Here is a 23,359-nt window from a genome sequence, read left to right on the forward strand (position 1 = left end):
GGATACAGAGTTTAAATTTCTAAGGATTAAAGACTAACTGGAAAATGGGAAGCATTTATGAATGGATAGTGCGTACAGAAAACTCTAGCAGTCAAAAAGCATAGAAAATATATTCAGCCATTAGTCAAAGAAATACAAAAACAAACAAAACTGTAATTTTTTGCCCATCTGCCATTTATTAGCGCTTGGGGGAGAAAAATCACTGTCATCCAAACTAGGTGATTTTGAAGGAATATCTCAGAAATCTTTTAAAATCATGTGCCTTTTGATCTAGTAACTCAACATCTAGGTATTTAAAAGGTATTTATTCTAAAATACTCATGAAAGGGAAAGTGAAGTCACTCAGTAGCGTTCAACTCTTTGCGACGCTGTCGACTGTAGCCTACCAAGCTCCCCGGTCCATGGGATTCTCCAGGCAAGATTACTGGAGCGGGTTGCCATTTCCTTCTCCAGGGGATCTTCCTGACCCAGGGATCGAACCCTGGTCGCCTGCATTGCAGGCAGACGCTTTACTCTCTGAGCCACCAAGGAGTCTATACCTAAGAGCATTTATCATGTCAAAATCATAAAATTGACAATGACCTAAAACACCACTACAGTAATTTCTTGTTACCACTCACCTACAGTTATTACATGGAACAATGCTCAAGTGGGAGAAAGTTCCAAAACAGTGTCTGATGCAATTAATTGCATTTGCCCTCTATTTACACACACACACTTACTTTACTAGCGTGTGAGATGAGTGCAATTGTGCGGTAGTTTGAGCATTCTTTGGCGTTGCCTTTCTTTGGGATTGGAATGAAAACTGACCTTTTCCAGTCCTCTGGCCACTGCTGAGTTTTCCAATTTGCTGGCATATTGAGTGCAGTACTTTCACAGCATCATCTTTCAGGATTTGAAATAGCTCAACTGGAATTCCATCACCTCCACTAGCTTTGTTCGTAGTGATGCTTTCTAAGGCCCACTTGACTTCACATTCCAGGATGTCTGGCTCTAGGTGAGTAATCACACCATCATGATTATCTGGGTCGTGAAGATCTCTTTTGTACAGTTCTTCTGTGTATTCTTGCCACCTCTTCTTAATATCTTCTGCTTCTGTTAGGCCCATACCATTTCTGTCCTTTATCAAGCCCATCTTTGCATGAAATGTTCCCTTGGTATCTCTAATTTTCTTGAAGAGATCTCTAGTCTTTCCCAATCTGTTGTTTTCCTCTATTTCTTTGCACTGATCGCTGAGGAAGGCTTTCTTATCTCTCCTTGCTATTCTTCGGAACTCTGCATTCAGATGGGAATATCTTTCCTTTTCTCCTCTGCTTTTCGTACTCTTCTTTTCACAGCTATTTGTAAGGCCTCCTCAGACAGCCATTTTGCTTTTTTGCATTTCTTTTCCATGGGGATGGTCTTGATCCCTGTCTCCTGTACAACGTCACGAACCTCTGTCCGTAGTTCATCAGGCACTCTGTCTATCAGATCTAGTCCCTTAAATCTATTTGTCACTTCCACTGTATAATCATAAGGGATTTGATTTAGGTCATACCTGAATGGTCTAGTGGTTTTCCCTACTTGCTTCAATTTAAGTCTGAATTTGGCAATAAGGAGTTCATGATCTGAGCCGCAGTCAGCTCCCAGTCTTGTTTTTGCTGACTGTATAAAGCTTCTCCATCTTTGGCTGCAAAGAATATAATCAATCTGATTTCAGTGTTGACCATCTGGTGATGTCCATGTGTAGAGTCTTCTCTTGTGTTCTTGGAAGAGGGTGTTTGCTATGACCAGTGCGTTCTTTTGGCAAAACTCTATTAGCCTTTGCCTTGCTTCATTCTGTACTCCAAGGCCAAATTTGCCTGTTATGCCAGGTGTTTCCTGACTTCCTACTTTTGCATTCCAGTCCCCTATAATGAAAAGGACATCTTTTTTGGGTGTTAGTACTAAAAGGTCTTGTAGGTCTTCATAGAACTGTTCAACTTCAGCTTCTTCAGTGTTACTGGTCGGGGCATGGACTTGGATTACCGTGATATTGAATGGTTTGCCTTGGATCATTCTGTCATTTTTCAGATTGCATCCAAGTACTGCATTTCAGACTCTTTTGTTGACCATGATGGCTACTCCATTTCTTCTAAGGGATTCCTGCCCACAGTAGCAGATATAATGGTCATCTGAGTTAAATTCACCCATTCCAGTCCATCTTAGTTTGCTGATTTCTAGAATGTCGACGTTCACTCTTGCCATCTCCTGTTTGACCACTTCCAATTTGCCTTGATTCATGGACCTAACATTCCAGGTTCCTATGCAATATTGCTCTTTACAGCATCAGACTTTGCTTCTATCACCAGTCACATCCACAGCTGGGTACTGTTTTTGCTTTGGCTCCATCCCATCATTCTTTCTGGAGTTATTTCTCCACTGATCTCCAGTAGCATATTGGGCACCTACCGACCTGGGGAGTTCCTCTTTCAGTGTCCTATCTTTTGGCCTTTTCATAGTGTTCATGGGGTCCTCAAGGCAAGAATACTGAAGTGATTTGCCATGCCCTTCTCCAGTGGACCACATTCTGTCAGACCTCTCCACCATGACCCGTCCGTCTTGGGTGGCCCCACACGGCATGGCTTAGTTTCACTGAGTTAGACAAGGCTGTGGTCTAACGCTAATAAAGTAATGCTCAAAATTCTCTAAGCCAGGCTTCAACAATACGTGAACCGTGAACTTTCAGATGCTCAAGCTGGTTTTAGAAAAGGCAGAGGAACCAGAGATCAAATCGCCAACATCCGCTGGATCATTGAAAAAGCAAGAGAGTTCCAGAAAAACATCTATTTCTGCTTTACTGACTATGCCAAAGCCTTTGACTGTGTGGATCACAATAAACTGTGGAAAAATTTGAAAGAGATGGGAATACCAGACCATCTGACCTGTCTCTTGAGAAACCTGTATGCAGGTCAGGAAGCAACAGTTAGAACTGGACGTGGAACAACAGACTGGTTCCAAATAGGAAAAGGAGTACGTCAAGGCTGTATATTGTCACCCTGCTTATTGAACTTATATGCAGAGTACATCATGAGAAACGCTGGGCTGGAAGAAACACAAGCTGGAATCAAGATTGCTGGGAGAAATATCAATAACCTCAGATATGCAGATGACACCACCCTTATGGCAGAAAGCGAAGAACTAAAGAGCCTCTTGATGAAAGTGAAAGAGGAGAGTGAAAAAGTTGGCTTAAAGCTCAACATTCAGAAAACTAAGATCATGGCATCTGGTCCCATCACTTCATGGGAAATAGATGGGGAAACAGTGGAAACAGTGTCAGACTTTATTTTGGGGGGTTCCAAAATCACTGCAGATGGTGATTGCAGCCATGAAATTAAAAGACGCTTACTCCTTGGAAGGAAAGTTATGACCAACCTAGATAGCATATTTAAAAGCAGAGACATTACTTTGCCAACAAACGTCTGTCTAGTCAAGGCTATGGTTTTTCCAGTGGTCATGTATGGATGTGAGAGTTGGACGGTGAAGAAAGCTGAGCGCCAAAGAATTGATGCTTTTGAACTGTGGTGTTGGAGAAGACTCTTGAGGGTCTCTTGGACTGCAAGGAGATCCAACCAGTCCATCCTAAAGGAGATCAGTCCTGGGTGTTCATTGGAAGGACTGATGTTGAAGCTGAAACTCCTATACTATGGCCACCTCATGCGAAGAGTTGACTCATTGGAAACCACCCTAATGCTGGGAAGGACTGGGGGCAGGAGGAGAAGGGGACGACAGAGGATGAGATGGCTGGATGGCATCACCGATTCAATGGACATGGGTTTGGGTAGACTCCAGGAGTTGGTGATGGACAGGGAAGCCTGGCGTGCTCCGATTCATGGGGTCGCAAAGAGTCATGTCCAAAGAGGACATGACTGAGCTACTGAACTGAACACATACACACGCGCACACACACCCTCAGGGCTATAAATAGCAAAACGTATGGAAGGATCATAAAACAAAATACTAACAGTGATAATTCCCTAGTGGCCATACTATGATTGGTCTTTATACCTCTGTATTTTGTACATGAGTGCATTATATCTATTATTGGAAAAATACTGATTACAAGATGTCGGCAGTCATTACCCCCATTTGATAGATGTCCACATTGATTCTAAACTTCCCTAATTCAGGATTTGTGACAGGCCAGTTAAGATTTCCATCTGTGTTCTACAGATGGACAGAGGGAGACGGGCAGGTGGAGCCACATGCCCGCGGCAGGCAGCAAGCGCCCGGCTCCATCGTCTGGAAGACAGGCCACCACCACCTCACTCTGCAGCCAGGAGGCTGGGAGGACCTCAGGTGGGAACAGTGCCTGGGGAGCCGCCAAAGGGCACCCACTGTCCGGGGCAGGGTGGGAACCAGGGCGTCCAGGCCCCAAAGCTGCCTGCGCACATGTTATCTGAAACACAAGATTAAGGCCACAGTCTGGGTTTTCCAGCCCAGATACAGAATCCGTACTGGAACTGCACGTGAGAAAAAAGCCTCTCGGAGGCTGGTACTGCCCATCATCGCCAAGGTCAGGCCTGCTCCCCGCTCAGCACTCTGCTGACTCAGGCCGGGATTCCCCTTCTCCAACCGCACAGGCTGAATCATCTGAGGTCTGTGTGTCGCACCGGGGGATCCCCACGCCGCAGGCCTGCCCTGGGGAACATGAGCTGTACTGGGTGGGGGGCTGGGTCCAACAGAAGCACTCAGTCCGGCTGGGACAGCGACATGGCCGGCAGGTGGACACCCATAGGTGGCAATGCTTTCTTCAAACACACAGGTGAGCAGCAGTGCAGAGGGGCTGGTCCCCATCCCGCCCCCTCCTCCCACCCTACTGCGGGCCTGGCCACTGATCAGCTTCTGTGCCAGGGCCTCTTCTCTGGGAACTGCCTCCTGACATCAAGCCTTAACTTCAATTTCGGAGCATCCGCACACCTCCAGATAATGCAAATCCACGAAAACCCGATCTCTCGGTACTACTGGTGAGGCCTGATGAATGTTAAGAGAAAAAGCACCAGGAAGGAAAAAATGACATCAAGAATGAAAACCTTCAGTTCTGTCCCATAGGGCTTATGAGTGAGGTCTCAGCCTTTTGCCTGCCTTGGAAAGAGTAAACATCTGTTTCTCCCACCCACCAGTCAGCATCGCCCCCCTGCCTGCTGACACACACCTGTGTCGCTCAGAACCAAGGTGCCAGGTCACCTGCCCATCTGGGGAACTGACAGGTGGCCCCGGATGCCCAGGCTGCACCAACAAGTCAATTGTTCTATGAGGTCCAGCACAGGAGGAGGAGGAATAGGAAAGAGAAGGGACAGCCCCAAGTGCCCACAACGCAGCTCAGCCACCCAACATGGCCACACCAGTGGGAGAAGGCCGAACTCCAGGGTGTCCATGTCTGACCCTCAGGGGAACTGAGCCTGTCCCTACCTGGAAGACGACTTCAGGGGCGATGGCCAGATGTTCTGAAGTCACTGCACCAAAAAGAACTATCTTGGAACCAAAGCAGCAGGACTCGGCAGGTCAGAATTTTGGCTTGATCCCCAGAGGTGTGACGTTACACAGCAGTTCCCTCTAATCAACCGTCACAGCAAACACCACTGAAACCTCTACCTGGGGTGAGTTCACATTTCTTCCTCTTCAACCCACTGCCTTTTTAGATTGCTTTACCCACCACGCGGCCCAGCCCTTCCTCACTCTCCATTGAGAGCGCGCGCACTCTGCTCTGCTCCTCATCCTCTCGTGAGCCGCTCCTCGCCTCCTCCCCTGGAACCAGGAAGCCCTGTGGACAGACCTCCAGGGCTCATGAACCCCCTCACTGCACACCTCCCACACTCCACATCTGCTCTGCCTGCTCACCTGGAGAGAAGTGACAACGACCCCACACCCTCCACCCAGGTCACCTCTCCCCTCGGGATGTGTGTCCAAGGCTAGGTCCGTCCTACCCAGTACTTGCTGAGCTGCCTGTTGTCCCACTGGCTGACGCATGCCGCCACCCCAGTGCGCTGTCGGACCTGGCGGGCCGATGCCAGGTGAGAGCTACTGGACCTGAGTCATAGCTCAGCACCTGGAACGACGTTTGTACTCCCGCTGACGAGCGAGCCCGTGTCTGAACGAGCTGTCTACTGAGCACCTGCCACGTGATGTGTGACAGTGGACTGGATTCCCTTTCTCAACCGGAATTAGGAATTTATTAAAGCGCTCCATTGCCGGCTCCCTTTTATAGACAGGATGGGTTGAAATGAATGATCAGGGCCCCACAGCTAGAAGGGAGAGGCGTTGGAGGTTTGAGGGAAAAGAGTGCGTGATTCTGAGGCTTCACACCACCGGTGACAATGAAGACCCCAGTCAGCCAGGAGCATGGGGACTCACAGCTGTGCAGCCATGGTGGGGCTGCCTCTGCCCAGGGAATCGGCAGCTTTGGGGTGCTGAGGTCACACGGCCTGGAAGGTCTGGGCAGCAGCCCCTAACTGAGGCATCTGACACACACACAGAAGCGGCCCTAGCACTTCGAACCGTTTAAGAGCTACTTTGTTAAACTGGGTGGCACATATACAGATGTTCTTTCTATGGCTTATTTTAAGTTTTTACTCGTTTGAAAACAAGATGCTCTCACAATTTAGAAAATAAAAACAAACAAAACAGACAAAAGTGCTTTCCAACTTAGCATGTGGGACTTCTTGGACCCAGTAACGATCATCTGATAAAAAGCCTGATGAACACAGTCCCACAGCAAAGCATTTCTTCTGAGGACAGAGCCAAACCACGAGGCCTGCAATCACCACGTGAACAGAGCTGGGCAGGTGCGGTAACAAAAGAAAACGAAACACACAGTGTCCCTGGAAACAGAGACAGAGAACTGCCCCACGCAGGTGACACGACCACCAACATCCAGTCAAGACGGAAACTACAGATGCCGTCAGAACTAAAAACTCAACAGGACTGCTGGAAACAAGCCTGCAGGAACCCACTACATCCCGACATGTGAGCGCCTGCTGATTAGGAAAGTGAACTCACAAACAAGCACCACCTGTAAGGTACAAAAGAGGGGCTGGTATAATCAGACTTGAAAGGTATTTCAATTAATTAGTCTTGCCCTCAGGGACAGCCACCACCCGGTCTTGTGGTGATGGAGGAGCTGTGCTCAGACCCCCGCAGCACACACCATGGGGTCTGAAAGATCCGGGCAACATCCCCTCGTTCAGCTTCTGGGCGGCATCTCACATGAGGTGGGGTCCACGTCCCAGCCCGTGAGTCCGGGCTGGCTGTGAGGAGTGAAGGGGCAACGACGCCAGGGACTGTCGAGCTGGGTCACCGCAGCCAGGCAGCTCCCACCCTCTCTGGAAAGGTCGGCCGTCTGGACACTTCCTCCTGACACACTGCCCAGGGGAGCCAGCCTGAGCCAGGGGAGAGGCCCCTCGTGGGCGGCCCAGCGGAGGTCAGCCCTCTGGCCCAGGACCCATATGTGAGAGGGGAGGTCCCCGCACAGTTCCAGCCCTGGGGACCGGGACCCCAGGAGCCCGGTGAGGAGCCGCTGCACTCCCCCACAGCCGAGGCCTTGCAGAGCAGACACCACCATGCCCGGTCCAGACCCCAACCCAGCGAGTCCGCAGCACCAAACGCTGGGGCAAGCGCTGACTTCCGAGCAGCGCCTCCTCGCCTCAGACCCGTGGGGACGAGCGGGGACATGCGTGTCTTCAAGAGACACACATGGAGCCGAAGGGGTCCTCTAATGGCCAGCTTCCTGGTCGGGACCCGGGGCACAGTGGTGGACGGCACAAGTTTGGGCCCTGGGAACTCTGAGCACAGACAGCCCAGTGCTAGGAGGGGCCCCAGTGCCAGGCAACCGAGGCTAGGAGGCCACACCGAGGAAGGACGTCTCTGAGGGCACAGAGAGCCCCCAGAAAGCGGGTCCTCTGCCACCCAGGACTGATTCTGACACAACGCTGGTCTGAGCGGGCCTGGGGACGGGGGACAGAAATCATGTGTCAGTTGGTCCCAGGGTCCCCTTGCGGCCGCCAGCCTCCTGGGACCCCTCTGTGCACGCCCGCAGCCCACGCCTGCCCACACCCAGGCACCTCCGTCCTGCCGCCCAACCCTGCCCCCAGCTCCTGGTTCTTCAGAGGGAAGACCCACCATCAGGAGGGGGCTCCTGCAGCACCCCTACCCCGGGCTCTGTGCCCCTCGCTTGCCATCAGGATAAAATTGGGTGGCGGGGGAGGCTCACGGGGACCACCCAACCCCCACCCCGCAAACAGTGGCCACAGCCAGGGTGCTCCCCCAGCCCTCCTCCTCTCGGAGCCATGACCCCCCCGCCCCCACCAGCCCACTCCCATCTTAAACAAGACAAAACAGACAAGACACTGGAGAAACAGACCAGTGATAAGGCAAGCAGATTGCCACGAAAGAGGAAGATTGACGTGCTAAAAAGGACGACCCTCAGCCTACAAATGTGCCTCAGAGAAACGTCCTCTAAAGAACAACGCTCAGGATGTTTTCAGTGAGCCCCCAAAAGACGTCAGGGGCAGAAACAGTCTCTGGCGCCCACTCCTCGCTCCAGCGGCCCATCAGCTGGTCCCACGTGCTCATCTCATAATTCCTCCCTCCCTCTCCAGTCAGGCCGTGCCCCTGCCCACAGCAGCCCCGCTGAGAGCCCCGCGCTCTCCGCCAGCTCCCCTTCCCGCCTCACCGCTGCTGCTCTGGTCCCTGCGGCCCCTCAGCCCCCCGACCCCACATCCGTCCACAGCGCACCCCATGGCCACGGCTGGCGGCGCGGCTGCCAGCACTCTGACCTCCGCCAGACCCCTCCCTGGTCCACGCAGCCCATGAGCCCCCTGCTGCCCTCGCAACACCTCTGCTTGGATGGGCACCCTGGACTCTGACGGCACCTGCCCACCCCGCCCTCCCCAGGAACCTCTGCTGACCCTCCCCCAACCCCTCTGAACCCACTTGGCAGGGTCACCAGAACCCTGCATGACTAACACCCACCCCCAGCCAGCGTCCTCACCTCAGTCACGAGGCCACTGCCCAGGCCAGAGTGCTGGTGCCATCTCTGCCCCTCACACCTGGCCCACGACTAAAGCCAGCCGCCTCCACTCTCATACCTGTGCCGTGTAGACGCCGTCAGCTTCACCGTCTCTGCTGCTGGCACGCTGGTCCCAGCTGCCATTCGTCATCTCCTGGTGAATGACCCTGCAGTTCCTAACAGGGTCCCTCCGTGTCCACGCCGCAGCTGCAGACTGGAGACCAGTCTGGGGGGCTGGCCAGTCTGGAGGCCAACAGTGGGGCTGCTCAGACCCCCAGCGGCCCCCATCTCAACCAGACAGGCCTGTCGCTGCCCTGGCCTTTCTCCCCTCTTTGCCCAACAGGCTCCTGCCCCAGGGCCTTTGCACCTGTCACTTCTGTTTGAAACCCTCTTTCCTCAATGATCCCTGTGGCTTGCTCACTCTTTCAGGTCTTTGTTTAGGTGTCACCTTCTTAAAGAGGACACTGCTGACCGCCTGACTCGAAACAGCAGAGTGTCTGCTCCGCCACCCCCTCCAGCTCCAGCGGCCTCTACAGCATCCGCAGCCTGGCATGCTCCACGTGAGTCCTCCCTGCACCAGGCACACACAGCACTCAGGGCAACACGTGGCAGAGAGCAGGCTGAAGGACCGGAGTGGCCTGATATACCAGCTCAGGTAGAGTCTTGTTTCCTTTTCGCTCCCTCACCATGGCAGAGTCTGCTGGCTGTCCGCCATGGCCTGGCTGCCTGCTCCTCTCTGGCACATGGGCATATGCTGCCCAGCCGCACGGTCTGTGCAGGCAGTGGAGGGTTAGGTTTGTGGAGGCAGGAGGTCAGCTGTGGGTGGATCCCAGGGAACCCCACAGACCTCCCCTCCAGGCCCCTCGCCTGCCCCGGGTAGAGCCACACTGAGCCTGGCCCCAGGACAGAGTGGGAAGCCCACACACCCCTGGAAATTCACACACAGGCTTGGATTCCTGCAGGAGCCGTGATGCTGGGGTCTATTTAGGGCTTCATGTGCCCCAACTAATAATACACCCTTCTGCTGTCACTATGTTTTCTACTATGAACACGAGTCTTTTTAACACAGTAAAACAGAGGTTAAAAATAAACATTACGAAGGAAAAACTTCGGCCTCTCTTTATATCTTTTTTTTGCGATAAAACATGGTTTCTTGTTATACATCAAAATATTCGCAGGCTGCATAATCTATAGGGTCATGTCTACAACACTGCCATGGTAATACAGCAAAAGAATACTTCCTTTCCTAGTGATACATTTAGAAACCAAGCATTTCAACTCAGATTTTATTATAAGAATACTCCAGTGTTTGTTTTAACTTATAATTGCAACACTTTGAAAAGAAATGTTACTTTAATGTTAATAAAACAAGGCACATGTTGAATAGCAGACATCACAATGCTATTACCAAACAAATCCCAGAATGTTCTTATACCAAGATGAGCATCTGAAAAGACTAAGTAAGCTTTAGCTTTAAGAAATAAAATTTCCCGGGACTTTCCTGGTGGTCCAGTGGCTAAGACTCCAGGTTCCCAATGCAGGGACCCTGAGTTCGATCCCTGGTCAGGGAGCTAGATCCCACATGCTGCAACTCAGAGTTTGCGTGCTGCAACTAAGACCCAGCACAGCTAAATAAAAAAAAAAAAATTTTAAAAAAAAAGAAATAAGATTTCCTTGCACACTTTAGCAAGGATCCTACGGCTGATACTCATGGCTGAATCCAATTCAACTGAGCACTAATTCATCTGTAATCCCCATACTTGGAACCAACAGAACTCCCTGAGGGGACACGTAAAAGCAAATTCACCAAATGACAGAAATCGGAAAACCCCCCAATCTGCATAACCAGATATCTGAGACCTCACTTCTAAACGGTGGCATCCCGGAGAGGCACAGTCTTTCTGAGTCAGAATAATTAATTAGGAGTAAATTTGTTGAAAATCAAACAGGACTGTTGGGTCTCTGCGTTTTTCAGAAGACTGAAAAAAGCTGAATGACACTGGCCCATGGCTTGGACCATGGACGGTGCCAGGTGCCGAGTGCTGGCTCCTGTCCTGAAATGACACAATCATGGCATTCTCCCATCCACGCCAGACCTCCAGACACGCCCAGTGCCCTCTGCAGCTTGGCCAAGGCAAGGTCGGGGTCTCCTACATCCTGGTGAACCCCTCTGAGCTTAAGGTGGAACCCCAAATGTCATTTTTTGTTGGTCAGGAATCAAAAAGGCGTCCTTCAAGGCCAAGTGTGCTGGTGCCTTCGAGCTCAAGGCCACATACGGAAATCTGGGGTCATGAATATGCACGAATGGATCAAGGTGGGGTTTGTTTTTTTAACCACATCAAAATTCACCCAACATAAAATTTACCATCCTAACCATTTAAAGTGTACAATTTACTGCCTTTTGGTGCATTCACAATGTTCTCCAACCTTCACTACGCATTTCCAGAACGCATCCATCACCCCAAGAAGAAACCACACACCCATTAAGTGGCCTCCTCCCGCCCCACCTACCCTCGTCCCCTGGGGGCCACTGATGGGCTCTGCCTCAACTTTCCACCTACGCGGGCATTTCACACAAATGGACTCGGCGCGTCCTAGCGCGTGGCAGAACTTCGCTCAGGGCAGTCTTACCAAACTGTCTCCACGAGGAGCTGTGCAGGGGTGTCTGATGGCCTGCATCTGGGGTCCCGCCCACCTCAGGGGCACAACCCGCCCTGACCTTCCAGGGACAAAATGGTGGTGCTGGAGCCACCAGGCCACCAGGAACCCTGGGACCAGCTGACGGCATCCTTGCACACGGTCCAGGCTCACGGGCCTCCACAGCTTCCTCCTGACCACAGGTGTGAGCAGGGAGGCGAGTGACCACAGACGCGGCCGGCAAAGCTAAGCAAAGGGAACGGAAGCTGTAAGCCTGCTCAGAGGCCTCCGGCCAGCCCAGAAGCAGAGTGGGAGCAGGCATGCTAGGAGCCCTCGGGCAGGGGAGACCTCCAGGCCCACGGAGGTCCTCGGCCAAGTGTCAAAAGTCACTGTTCTCCCCACTCTGTTTAACACCCTGGGCCTTCTGGTCTTGAAATATACTAACTATAACCAATATGATAAACAGATTAGGCAGAATATGTTGCTTTTTCGTGCTTATAGCTTAGTCATGCTCACTGAGTTTGACTTAAGAGACTGCACAGCTGGGACCTGCCCGGCTGTCCAGCATTGAAGACCCCGCACTTCCGCTGCAGGGGCCGTGGGCCTGACCCCTGGTCAGGGAACTAAGATCCCACACGCCGTGCAGTGTGAGCAACAAAACAAAAACACACACACACCTTACAGCCCAGAAAGGTTTACTAAATAAGGTTACGGTTCCCTCTGGTAACACACGGAGGAACAACACCAGAGAACATGAACCCCGTTTTAATTAGCCCGAAGGAAGCAGGTCGCTCCCAGTCCCCGAGGAGGGGCTCAGGGGGCCCGCCAGCAGGCACCCGCCCCGCCCAAAGAGCAGACAGGGACCAACCAGCAGTCTCCTGGCTCCACGCAAGGCGAGCCCCCGACGGGATCCACACACACGTCCGGATAGCAAGGCTCAGAGGCAGGGAAAACTAAGAGTCGCACGATTCACACATATAACGTTTGAAAATAACCCCAAATATTCATCAAGAAATGAGTGGATAGAACAAAAGGTGGTCTATTCCTACTGAAATACTGTTCAGCCATAAACAGGAATGAAGCCGGACACCTGCTGCAACCTGGATGAACCCTGGAAGGAAGCCAAGATACCAAAGTCCAGCTCTTGTCTAGTTGCACTCCTACGGAATGTCCACTCAGGCGCATGCTGAGACAGAAGGCAGAGGAGCAGCTGCCAGCAGCTGGAGGAACAGGGAATGGGAAGACCGAGGGTTGTGGGCACAGGGTTTCTGTTCGGGCGATGCAAAAGTTCTGGACCCCGGCAAGAGGCAACGGTTTGCAGACACTCTGAATGCACTTAATGCCCCGAACGGCACACTTTAAAATGGTAAATGTTAAAAAAATAAATAAATAAAAAATAAAATGGTAAATGTTATGTCGTACATATTTTATAACCTACACACACACACACACCCTCGCGCCTGTGTGGACGCATTTTCTCGGCACTGAGCTCCGAGCCCCGTGGAGAGAAACGGCACCCTGCTCCGGGGTCTTCCTGGAGACGCACTCACTGCAGGGTCATCAGCTCTGGCAGGTTCTTCAGATCTTCAACAACTGCACGTGAAAGCACAGTGCTAACCTGGGGCTCTGTGAGCAGTGTCTTGAGAAAATGAGCCTGTTGTCTTTTTGAATATCCACGTCATACAGGACAGACATAACCAATTGGAACACAGGTTTCTAGATGTTTCTTTCACGATACTGACTCCGCCTCTTGCCTCTCTGCAGCCCCCTCCGGGGCCCGCCCCGCTCAGTACCTGGGCACACGGCCGAAGCCCCTCTCATCCTGTCTCCACAGGCCTCAGTGGAGTCCCTCTCCCGAGAGCGGCTTGGGCCTGGCTGGCTGCCTGCCGGGCAGGGTGTGGCGCGGGCGGAGGGAAGGTCACTGCCGGCAGCACACAGGGTCACTTGGAAACCTTGCCCGAGAGGAGCGGCTCGCAGCTACCCAGGCAGGCACGGGTGCCAGGAAGACCAGCAGGTCCTGCGTTCTCGGCCCGCAATCTACCAGCCCTCAAACGTCAGGCGTCCTAAACGCTGCAGGGGCAGGGCAGGGGCAGGAGCGAGGGGCTTCTCGGCCAGGTTTACTGCTCCAGAGTGGGCCCAGGGTCACCCGCAGGGTCAGAGAACAGAGTGCTCTGAAGGCCTGGATGCCTCCACGGGCGCCTTTACAGCCTCAAGGAGGGTCCCCCACGCAGGGCCAGTGCAGCCAAGATGCAGATCGCGAAGCCACATTCAGCACCAGGTCTGTCTGTCCATCCGCGTCCAGCACTCTACCCCTCCCGTCCACCTGGCACCTCGCGCTGCACTGGGCCTCCCTCCACGCCCCACCTGCACCACCTCCAGGGACCGACCCCTCCAGACCCCATCGACTGGCTTGACAGGACCACGGGCTCCCTGACGGGCTGGCCAGTCACATCATAGGGGAGACGGGCCTACAAGGTCACGGCCAACACAAAGGGAAGGAGATAAACACTTGGAAACAAGCCGTCTGCCAGTGGGCTGTGCGGGAGACCAGGGCATTCCAACTGGGTTTCATAGGAAACCCAGCAGGGTTTCAGCAGGGTTTCACAGGAAACCCGCTTTGAGCAGATCCTGAAAAGAAGGAATTTCCACCCACAGGAAAGGGGGCTGGGACCGACAATGAGACCACAGACAACAGGCCGGGAGGGTCCAGGGGAGGGGAAGTGCCGGGCCGGGAGGAGGGGTGTGGAGGCTGCGCCGGCAGGCAGCTGGCAGCCAGGTGGGCCGGGTGACGTCCTGGCCCTGACACCGCTCCGGGGGTTAGACCGAGTTCCATAAATAGCCGGCAACCTTTGGTTCTGCCCAAGCGGGCACTGTGACCACAGCAGGGCCCCGGCCACAGGCCCACAGGACTGCGCCAGGCGGGGCACCTGCCACTCCAGGCTCCCACGGGGACTTGCTGTCTGGAGCTCCTTTCTAACCACGAGCCTGACTGCTCACCCATCTCCCCCCTAGATTGCAAGCTCCCTGAGAGCAGGAACCCTCTGCTCTGGTCCACTCTCTCTTGGGCGTCCAGGACAGGCCAGAGCTGGTGCCACCCCTCCCGGGGGGCAGGCAGGCGCGGGGGGGGTCGGGGGGGGGCCCCACCCGGAGCCCAGAGGGCGGCTGGGGGAGAGGCAGCACTGACCTTGGCCACAGACAGTGAGGTTCCCGCCTTGCCCCTGGGCCAGGCTTGTCACAAGGCAGCAGCGTGTCAGCATTAACTCTTCACCAACAACTTTCACGCACTCGGAATGGCTGCCCGCTGGTCAGCAATCAATTAGAATGCGTCCTCTATGTAGGTCACACTGTTCACTCCTATCTTCTCCTGGGGCAGGTCAAAAGCCATGAGCAGAAGCCTGCAACAACCGGCGTGAGATGCAGCGAGGTGACGGGGCCTCACGCCAGCACCACGGCCAGGCACCTCCAAGTGGCTCCAGGTGGCTTCTTGGGGAAGGAGGGGAAACACTCCATGCTTTTTGTAATGGCAAAGCATATTTTTTCTTTTTTTGCGAAGCACATTTTTTTTTAATTGTGGTAGAAGTCGCATAATTTGAAACATGCTATTTTAACCATATCTAACTGCGCAGCAGCTGGCTGTGGCACCCAGGACATTCACGTACAACTTTCACCTTCATGCATCTCCGGAGTTTTCCATCTTCCCAAACTGAAACTCTGTCCCCATCAAACACTCATGCCCCATATCTCCTCCCACCCGGCATCTACTAGTGTACTTTCTGACTCTATGAACTTGACTATTCTCATGTAAGTGGAGTCGAACAGCATTTGTCTGCACGTATGGGTATCCTTTACTTTTAAACACAGAGGTGACGAAGAGCAAGCAGGACTGGTGGCAGGGAAGGGGAAGGGTCTTTGTCTAGGCCCACAGAAATGGTTTAAACTCACTCTGGATGTCAGTCGGGAACGGAAGCACTTCCAGACTGACAATCTGTCTCAGACGGACACCCAAACGCAACATGTACTCAGGGCATCAGAAAAACCATCAGCATCTGCTGGCAAACACAGGGGCTTTCAAAACAGACAACTTTCATAAACTCCTTCACAGAAAGCACAAGCAGAATTCAGAGCACCAAGGACCCCACTCACGGGAGCTGCCTGTTCTCACAGAGAGTTCTGAGGCCTGAGGGGGAGCCATGCTCCTTCACCAAGAACCAACGGAGAGCACCGACCTGTGTCCTTCACGCCGCAGACGGTCACTCCTGCAGCCTCCCACCCACACTTGCTCCACAGAACAGGCCGTCCAGGTCTGTCCAGCCCCAGGCCCCTGCTGCAGTCCCAGCTGGCCACACAGACAAGAACGCAGACTCCAAATCAGACTGTCTTCTTGGGCAGTTTTATGAAAACATGCTTGTAACTCGTGAAACCACTTCATCAAAGTGGAACGTCTCTCTACACACTCTGGAATTAAGTATCCACATGCAGACGGTTCGGTAGACTGAAACCACTCCACGCAGGGTTCTCCTAACTCAGCAGTTCTCCCCGAGTGCTCCTGGGAACTCCTGGGGGGGTCCCTGAGGCCCTTTGAGGGGCTTCCTGGGGTTAAAGCTATGTTCCTCGGATACTGAGCTGTCACACGCCCTCTCTGTGCTGGCAGGGACAGCTGCAGGTGCCTCAGCTCCCGTGGAGGCAGCGGGCCAGCAGGGCTGTCACTGGTCCAGCAGAGACACACTCACAGTGGGAGGAGCGGGGAGGCGGTTAACCTGGTGATGTCCTTAAAGGGGCAGTAGGTGCCTCACAAAGCGCTGACTCAGGCCTTTTCACTCTGCGTGAGAAACAGGACACGCTTGTTCCCTAGGAACAGCAGGATCTCTAAGAAGGGTGACCACACCAGGGCGAGCTGTGGGCTGACCCCTTTCTCCAGAGACTGGAGCTGGGCAGATGCTTTCTCAAAACTGGACTTGTCCCTCCAGGAAAACGGCTGCCAGTATTTGCTGTAATGATAAAATTCAAGCTTTAAAGTGAAAACTACAATTGTGTAAAACATGCACTGGCCACCATGAGCATAAAGCCTCCAAACGGAGGTTTGTGGTGAGAGCAGCAGGGATGCGACGTCCTGAACGTGGCGCCCCCATGTCTGAGATCCGATGTCCTCCAGTGACGATGAGCAATGTCACACGGCCACTGGTGGCTTCACACCACACCTGGCCTGGTTTTGGACCCTGCAGGACAACTAGCTTTTAAGAAACTATGACTTGTTGCATTCTGGCGTGGTGGCAAAGAAGAGCACACACAACCACCTGGGAAGACCACTAACACTCCTGTCTTTCAGCCACACATCAGCGTGAGGCCAGATTTTCTTCATATACTTCAACCAAAACAACACATCCCAGCAGACACAAAGCACAAACTGACTGCTACTTTTATCAAGCTAAACCTAAAGGAGATTTACAAAAGCCTGAAACAATACTACTCACTTTTTTTTTAAACAATGCTTTCATAAAAATATATTAATACATATCGGATTTTTTGTCAGCACAATACATTAAATGTTGGTCATTACAGCCGATCTAACGTTTTAATGCCCTCAATTTTAATATCTTATACAGTAATGGGAAATAGATGGGGAAACAGTGGAAACAGTGTCAGACTTTATTTTTGGGGGCTCCAAAATCACTGCAGATGGTGATTGCAGCCATGAAATGAAAAGATGCTTACTCCTTGGAAGGAAGGTTATGACCAACCCAGATAGCATATTGAAAAGCAGAGATGTTACTTTGCCAACAAAGGTCCGTCTAGTCAAGGCTATGGTTTTTCCAGTGGTCATGTATGGATGTGAGAGTTGGACGGTGAAGAAAGCTGAGCGCCAAAGAATTGATGCTTTTGAACTGCGGTGTTGGAGAAGACTCTTGAGAGTCCCTTGGACTGCAAGGAGATCCAACCAGTCCATCCTAAAGGAGATCAGTCCTGGGTGTTCATTGGAAGGACTGATGTTAAAGCTGAAACTCCAATACTTTGGCCACCTCATGCGAACAGTTGACTCATTGGAAAAGACCCTAATGCTGGGAAGGATTGGGGGCAGGAGGAGAAGGGGATGACAGAGAATGAGATGGTTGGATGGCACCACCGACTCGATGGATATGGGTTTGGGTAGACTCCGGGAGTTGGTGATGGACAGGGAGGTCTGGCGTACTGCGATTCATGGGGTCGCAGAGAGTCGGACACAACTGAACGACTGAACTGAACTGAAATGATACAGTAATGATCGCTCTAACCCACATAAACAAAGGGTCTTTTGGCTCTTCGGTAGTTCAGAACCACAGCCTGAACTGATCATCCCATGGGTGTGGCCTGTCACCCAGGTGGTTGCACCGGGCACTTTTCCAGGAATAAAGCCAGTGACGCGCCGGAGACCCCGAGCAGACGGAAGCACTGCAGACAGACCATGTGTGGGCTGGCTCCCAGCAGAGCAGGAGAAGGGCAGCACCGGAAGCTGGGTGGTCTGACCACCGGGGCGGCTGCACTCTCCCACCACCAGCACCGTGCAGAGGGCTCTCCCAGGCCGTCAACCAGAGCTTCCCCACCGGTGCTGCGTGCCGCTGATGTGAGCGCTGAGCACTCCACAGCCCCTCTCTGGGAAACCACCCACCAAGACGGGAAACAGACACAGAAAGTGTCACCCAAGTAAACACAGAACCAACCACCAGTAAACAGGGAAGTAAGGAGTCCACGCTTGTTCCAGAGGAACTGAAATGATCCAGGACATGCCTCAATGGTTAACCGACTTACACACGTCATTGTATGAACCCTGCTAGCTTTCTCCTAGTGTAAACAGCCCAGGTCGGGAGAAGGTAGGGATCGGTCTGTGTGGGCAGTGAACTCTCAGGATCTGGTAATACAGAGATGCATGCAGCGTGCACACTTCCTGTCCGCTTTGGTTTTTTTTTTTTTTTTTTTTGAGGTTTGGCAAATCATCACGTTACCTCCAAGAGTATCCAGTTACTTCAGTTTAAACAACTATTCATCAAGTGCTCAAGTCAAACATCATCCACTTCAAAATACGTTAACATTTCACCAGGGACAAGATCCAAGCAAACAGGTTCTCTTCACCACTTTCAGGGAGCAAACAGCATTCCCAATGGGCACCTCGATGGAGGGTCACTGGCTGGGGCCTGGTCCTCACCAGGTTCGGGATCTCCACGGGTCACAAGACCACAGAGGAGAGGGGAAGGCCCCTGCAGACTTTCAGAAGGGCCACAGCCTGCTCTCCTGTTCCTCAGATTAACCGTACAAACAGCAATGACAACCCACACCCTGTCCCCCAACCTCCTGCACTTACATGCCACACGGTGGAGCTGAGTCTCAGCACAGTGACCCGTCATGATGACACAGACCAAGGGTGACGGCCGTCTTGCAGGCCAAGGGGAGCAGCAGCATCTGGGCCTCTGGAACTCACCAGGCACAGTCCTTTTCATTCTGATGTAAAAAGTGGGGAAAACGGGTGCCGAGATCCAGGAGCTGGGTTTTCACAAGGCCTTTCCCCTATCACCCCATCCTGGTCATCACCCCCCACCAAAGCACGTGAAAATGACTGGTGAGCGGCAGAGGCAGTGTGAGGAAAAAAAAAAAGAAAGCACCTGAGATGTCAGCAAAGGATGGTTAGCGGAAACTCCCTCCAGGGCAAACCAGGGCACCACGCCCCAGAAAAGACTCAGAAACCCAAATGCAAGTCAGTATCCACCAATTCAAAACAGCATCCCTCCACTCCCCACCCCCCAAATCAATTGACCGCTCCTTAATTAAAACACTGGAAAATCCAAACCCACCTAAGCTAAGTCCATTTTCCCCTTTTACTGTGTAATGAAGTCTGCCCTACTACACGGAATGCCCTTACAACGTCCTGTACATCTGCATAATTGCAGCAAAGCCAGGCGGCTGCTTTCCCCGGGTGCTCATCAACCCCAGTGCCCTCACCCACCTGTCAGGGCCGCACAGAGCTGCCCAGATCTGAATCCGGGATCCGGCACTTCCTGCTGTGTGCCCTGCCAGCACTCTGTGCCTCCGTTTCCTCTCTTCTAAAATGGTGGGGGGCGGGGGGGGGGCGGGTAACAAGTCCCACTAGGGTTGAGTCCACACTCGAAAAGCACCTGAGTGCCTGGTACTCGGCTGGCAGGATGCCCACCAAGCTCCTGCGGCCAACACTCCCCTGGCTGACCTCCCGCACCTCGCAGTCCACACCTGGCAGCTGAAGCCACTTCACAGGTGAGTCTCACCAGCGCCCTCCTCACGCACGGACCTGTGGCCACTCCCTGCAGGCCAGCACCACTTGGTCATTCATAGCTTTCAGCACGGCCCACTATTAACTGCTTCCTAAGTACCGTGATCATGCTGTGAACAGCACTCTCAGTCGTAAGGATACAAGTATCGACAGGCCAAATGCAAACACTGAAAACAAACCACTTTTAAAATTAAAAAAAATGCAATAAAGTGGATGGTGACAGGCCACCACACAGCACTCAGGTCCTGGCGGCCCAGGAGCGGCCAACCAGGGGTCATCCTCCACCAGCTACCTAACGCAGGCCCCAGGCCCCACAGGTGGCCGCCAGTGCGCCTCCGGCCCCAGCGGGGGACCACCGAGCACACGGCCCACCTTGCACGACCCTGAAACCACCACCTGAGCAGCGGCAGAAGCAACCCCCAAGAACTGACACCAAGAAGCGGGGCCCTCCCCGCCAGTGGACCAGCAGGGGCATTTCAGGCACCGGGTACAGGGCACCACGCACCAGGTTAGAACACTCATCTCTGCGGAGCGCGGCATATGCTGGGGAGATAAACACAGGTTGGGGGAAACTTGAACACGCTCAGGGTAGTCTTGCTTATTTAGAAAAAGGGGCGAGCTTCTGGCAAGGGTCGGTTTCCAGCTCCCCACACAGCTTGGTGACACGCCGAGATGCTCCCCTTCCATGCACCACGGCCACAGTCCACAAGGAGGCCTGCTTCAAATTAAAACACGCTATTGAGTTACAGCACGAACGGGTCTGCTTTGTTTCTTCTGGGGCTTTGTTTAGAAACGACTTTGACAATGTCCAAGCAAACAACTGGGACCAAAGATGGGAAAGCCAGTTAGAAGTACAAGAGCATCTGTTCCTGTCCGAAGAAGGGCGTTTTATGAGACACATGCTACACCACTCACCTGTATCAATTTGTAATCTCTAATATCCAAATCGAAGCTCGCCCCAGTGGACATGTCTTTCTGGAACACAATTCCGTGGACTGATGGATGTGCAGCGATGTGGGGCTCACCAGTGCAGTGTTTGGGGAGCTATGGGGGTCCGCACTGCGTGGTCCGTGTCCTTGCACAGGCACCCCCGTGACCAAGCCCTGTCCAACTTCTCCACCTCCAGGGTCCGGGTCAGAGAGGAGCCTCCCCACCCAACCCCCGTCACCACCTCAGCCATGCCCACCTCGTGCAGCCCTCACCAGCCCCGGGCAGTGCTGGCACAGATGGGCGGGCCTCTAAGTGTCACTTTCAAATTCCCCCAAGAAGGGCACGTTCCTCAAAGAAGCTGAGACATCTCTTCCACCCACTAACACCACCAACCCACTCCAGTATTCTTGCCTGGGAAATCCCATGGACAGAGGAGCCTGGTGGGTGACAGTCCATGGGGTCACAAAGAATCAGACACGAGTTAGCAACTAAACAAAACAATCATTGCGGTAATAAGAAGTAACATGCGTTGAGCACATCTCAGGGACAGCAGGCACGTTTGCATGTTAACTCATTTTACCGTCACAATAAAACGGCTGTTAAATACAATCCCTGTAACAATCAGGCACATTGAACACACGTAATGAAACAATCATATGACATTGATGATTATGAGTAAGTATGTATAATCAACATTTGCTGTAACTAAATAACTCTCTACATTATATATAAAATATAATACAGTGTGTCGACAACTGTTCTGCTGGCTGGCTGATACATCGTTTTACATGAATACATAGTTTTCACCCCCATTTGACAGGCACCAGAAGTAATGAGATGCCGCAAACAGGGACGCAGCCGCAGGGGCCCTGCTAGCTTTCCGGGGGCTCCCCTGAGGAGGGGAGTGCAGCGGCTCTCAGCCTTGGGATCCAGCGCCCACTCAAGGGGGACTCACAGGGGTCCCGGAGTCCACCTTACACACGGGGCATCTGTAATTAACCACAGAGGGCAGGCACAGCTAAGAGCCTGTGCTTCATTTCTGCTAAGCCACCTGTCTCCAACACACACACCCATCCACCAGACAGAGCCCATGGCCTGCTTCCCAGCAACAGCACTGAGGATGCAGCCAGGAGACCTGGTCCCGCCCTCCGGCAGCTTCCAGTCGGCGAGAGACGGGACTCCCGGCTGCCCCTCGGCACTTCACTGGGGGCGCTGAAGGAGAGGCGCATGCTCAGAGGGCGTGTCGGGGTGGTGAGGGGCCCGCAGCCACGGCGCCGGACCCGCCGGACTGTCGCCAAGGCTCTGGGGGAGCGCTGCACGGCGCCCTTGGGGAGACGCGGCGAGGACGGCCCCACGGCCGGGGGGCACGCAGCCACAGGCACCAAGCCGTGCTGCCCCGGGAGCCACCGCCCCACATCACTGTCAACATCCCCCAACAAATGTAAACGGCCCTCAGAAGCACTCATGGTATTAGGTGAAAAGGAACAACGCAAAATTTTCAGTGTAGGCTGCCCCCAGCTATCTATGACTGTACAGGAAAAAGCATCTGGAAGCAGACACATACACATTGTTAACAAATTCACTCCTTCTTCCGAGGGTCGTTACCCGTGGGTCTTTTTTCTCTTTTTCTTTCAGTATCTTCTAAATTCTCTGCAATAAGCATGTATTCCTTTTATCATGAAAGATAAAATAATTAAAAAAAAAAAAAAACGGAACCAAAAGGCAACAGTGCCGTGGTCACCTCCTGACGGTGAGAAAGCTCCGAGGCAGACCCTGGGTGGGGTGGGGTGCGGGCCCTGCCGGGGGGCACGCTGTGGCTCCTGGCCCAGGAAGGCCACCCCGGCCTTCGGGGTCCACGCGAGCCAGTGACCCACGGCGCACGCAGGCTCCTCACTGTTCCTACAGTGCCTCTGCCTCTGCGGGGGGACGGCCAGCCCTCCCAGCAGCCGGCTCTGGCACCCAGTCACCACGCTAACGGTTACCAGTGCAGCACCTACAACAGCGGGGTCCTGAGTCTGCCCAGTTCGTTTCCGATTTCAACCGCAACACAGGTAACAGTCTCATCTCACGCCGGGCTGCGTATTACCATTCACAAATGTTAAACCGGATTCCTCTGCTTCCTTTTTTGGCCACACTGTGTGCCTTGTGGATCTTGTCCCCTGACCAGGGACTGAACCCACGCCTTCGGCAGTGAGAGCCTGGAGCCTTAACCACTGGACCACCAGCGAAGTCCCTAAGCTGAATCTCTCATTTACTAGAAGAGCGCAGAGGGAGAACTCAGGAGGAAGATGCCCTGACTGAGTGCCCCCGGCTGGACGCTGAGCGGCTCTCCAGGTAGCAGCTTGTCTCTCCCCAGGGATGGGCAGCAATTCTAAAACTACTTTCCGTGTATATTTGGCCCAAACAAATAAGCAAATACACTGAGGGCAATGAGACCTAGACTTCTTACTATCTGATGAAGACCCAACTATCTGATGAAGAAGCTATAAATAAGG

General features: G+C 53.1%; 1 protein-coding gene across 7 annotated transcripts in view; it reads right to left on the bottom strand.

Moving 5' to 3' along the window:
* The window catches only part of AGO2 (argonaute RISC catalytic component 2), an 86,721-nt gene that overhangs the window by 51,030 nt on the left and 12,332 nt on the right, over window positions 1-23,359 (bottom strand). For 2 of the 7 annotated variants that reach the window (XM_081504125.1, XM_081504130.1), the window contains exon 2: window positions 18,996-19,132. The exons of 4 other annotated variants lie outside the window; for them this stretch is intronic. In XM_081504125.1, the coding sequence (XP_081360251.1) occupies window positions 18,996-19,131 (136 nt within the window). In that variant the 5' untranslated portion in view covers window position 19,132. Of the gene's footprint in view, window positions 1-14,846; window positions 15,058-18,995; window positions 19,133-23,359 lie in introns of all 7 variants that reach the window. One more of the 7 variants, XM_081504126.1, reaches the window with a different exon arrangement.

Source organism: Giraffa tippelskirchi, chromosome 6 (genome assembly GCF_054371585.1).
Source record: "Giraffa tippelskirchi isolate mGirTip1 chromosome 6, T2T-mGirTip1v1.2.pri, whole genome shotgun sequence".
NCBI lineage: Eukaryota > Metazoa > Chordata > Mammalia > Artiodactyla > Giraffidae > Giraffa > Giraffa tippelskirchi.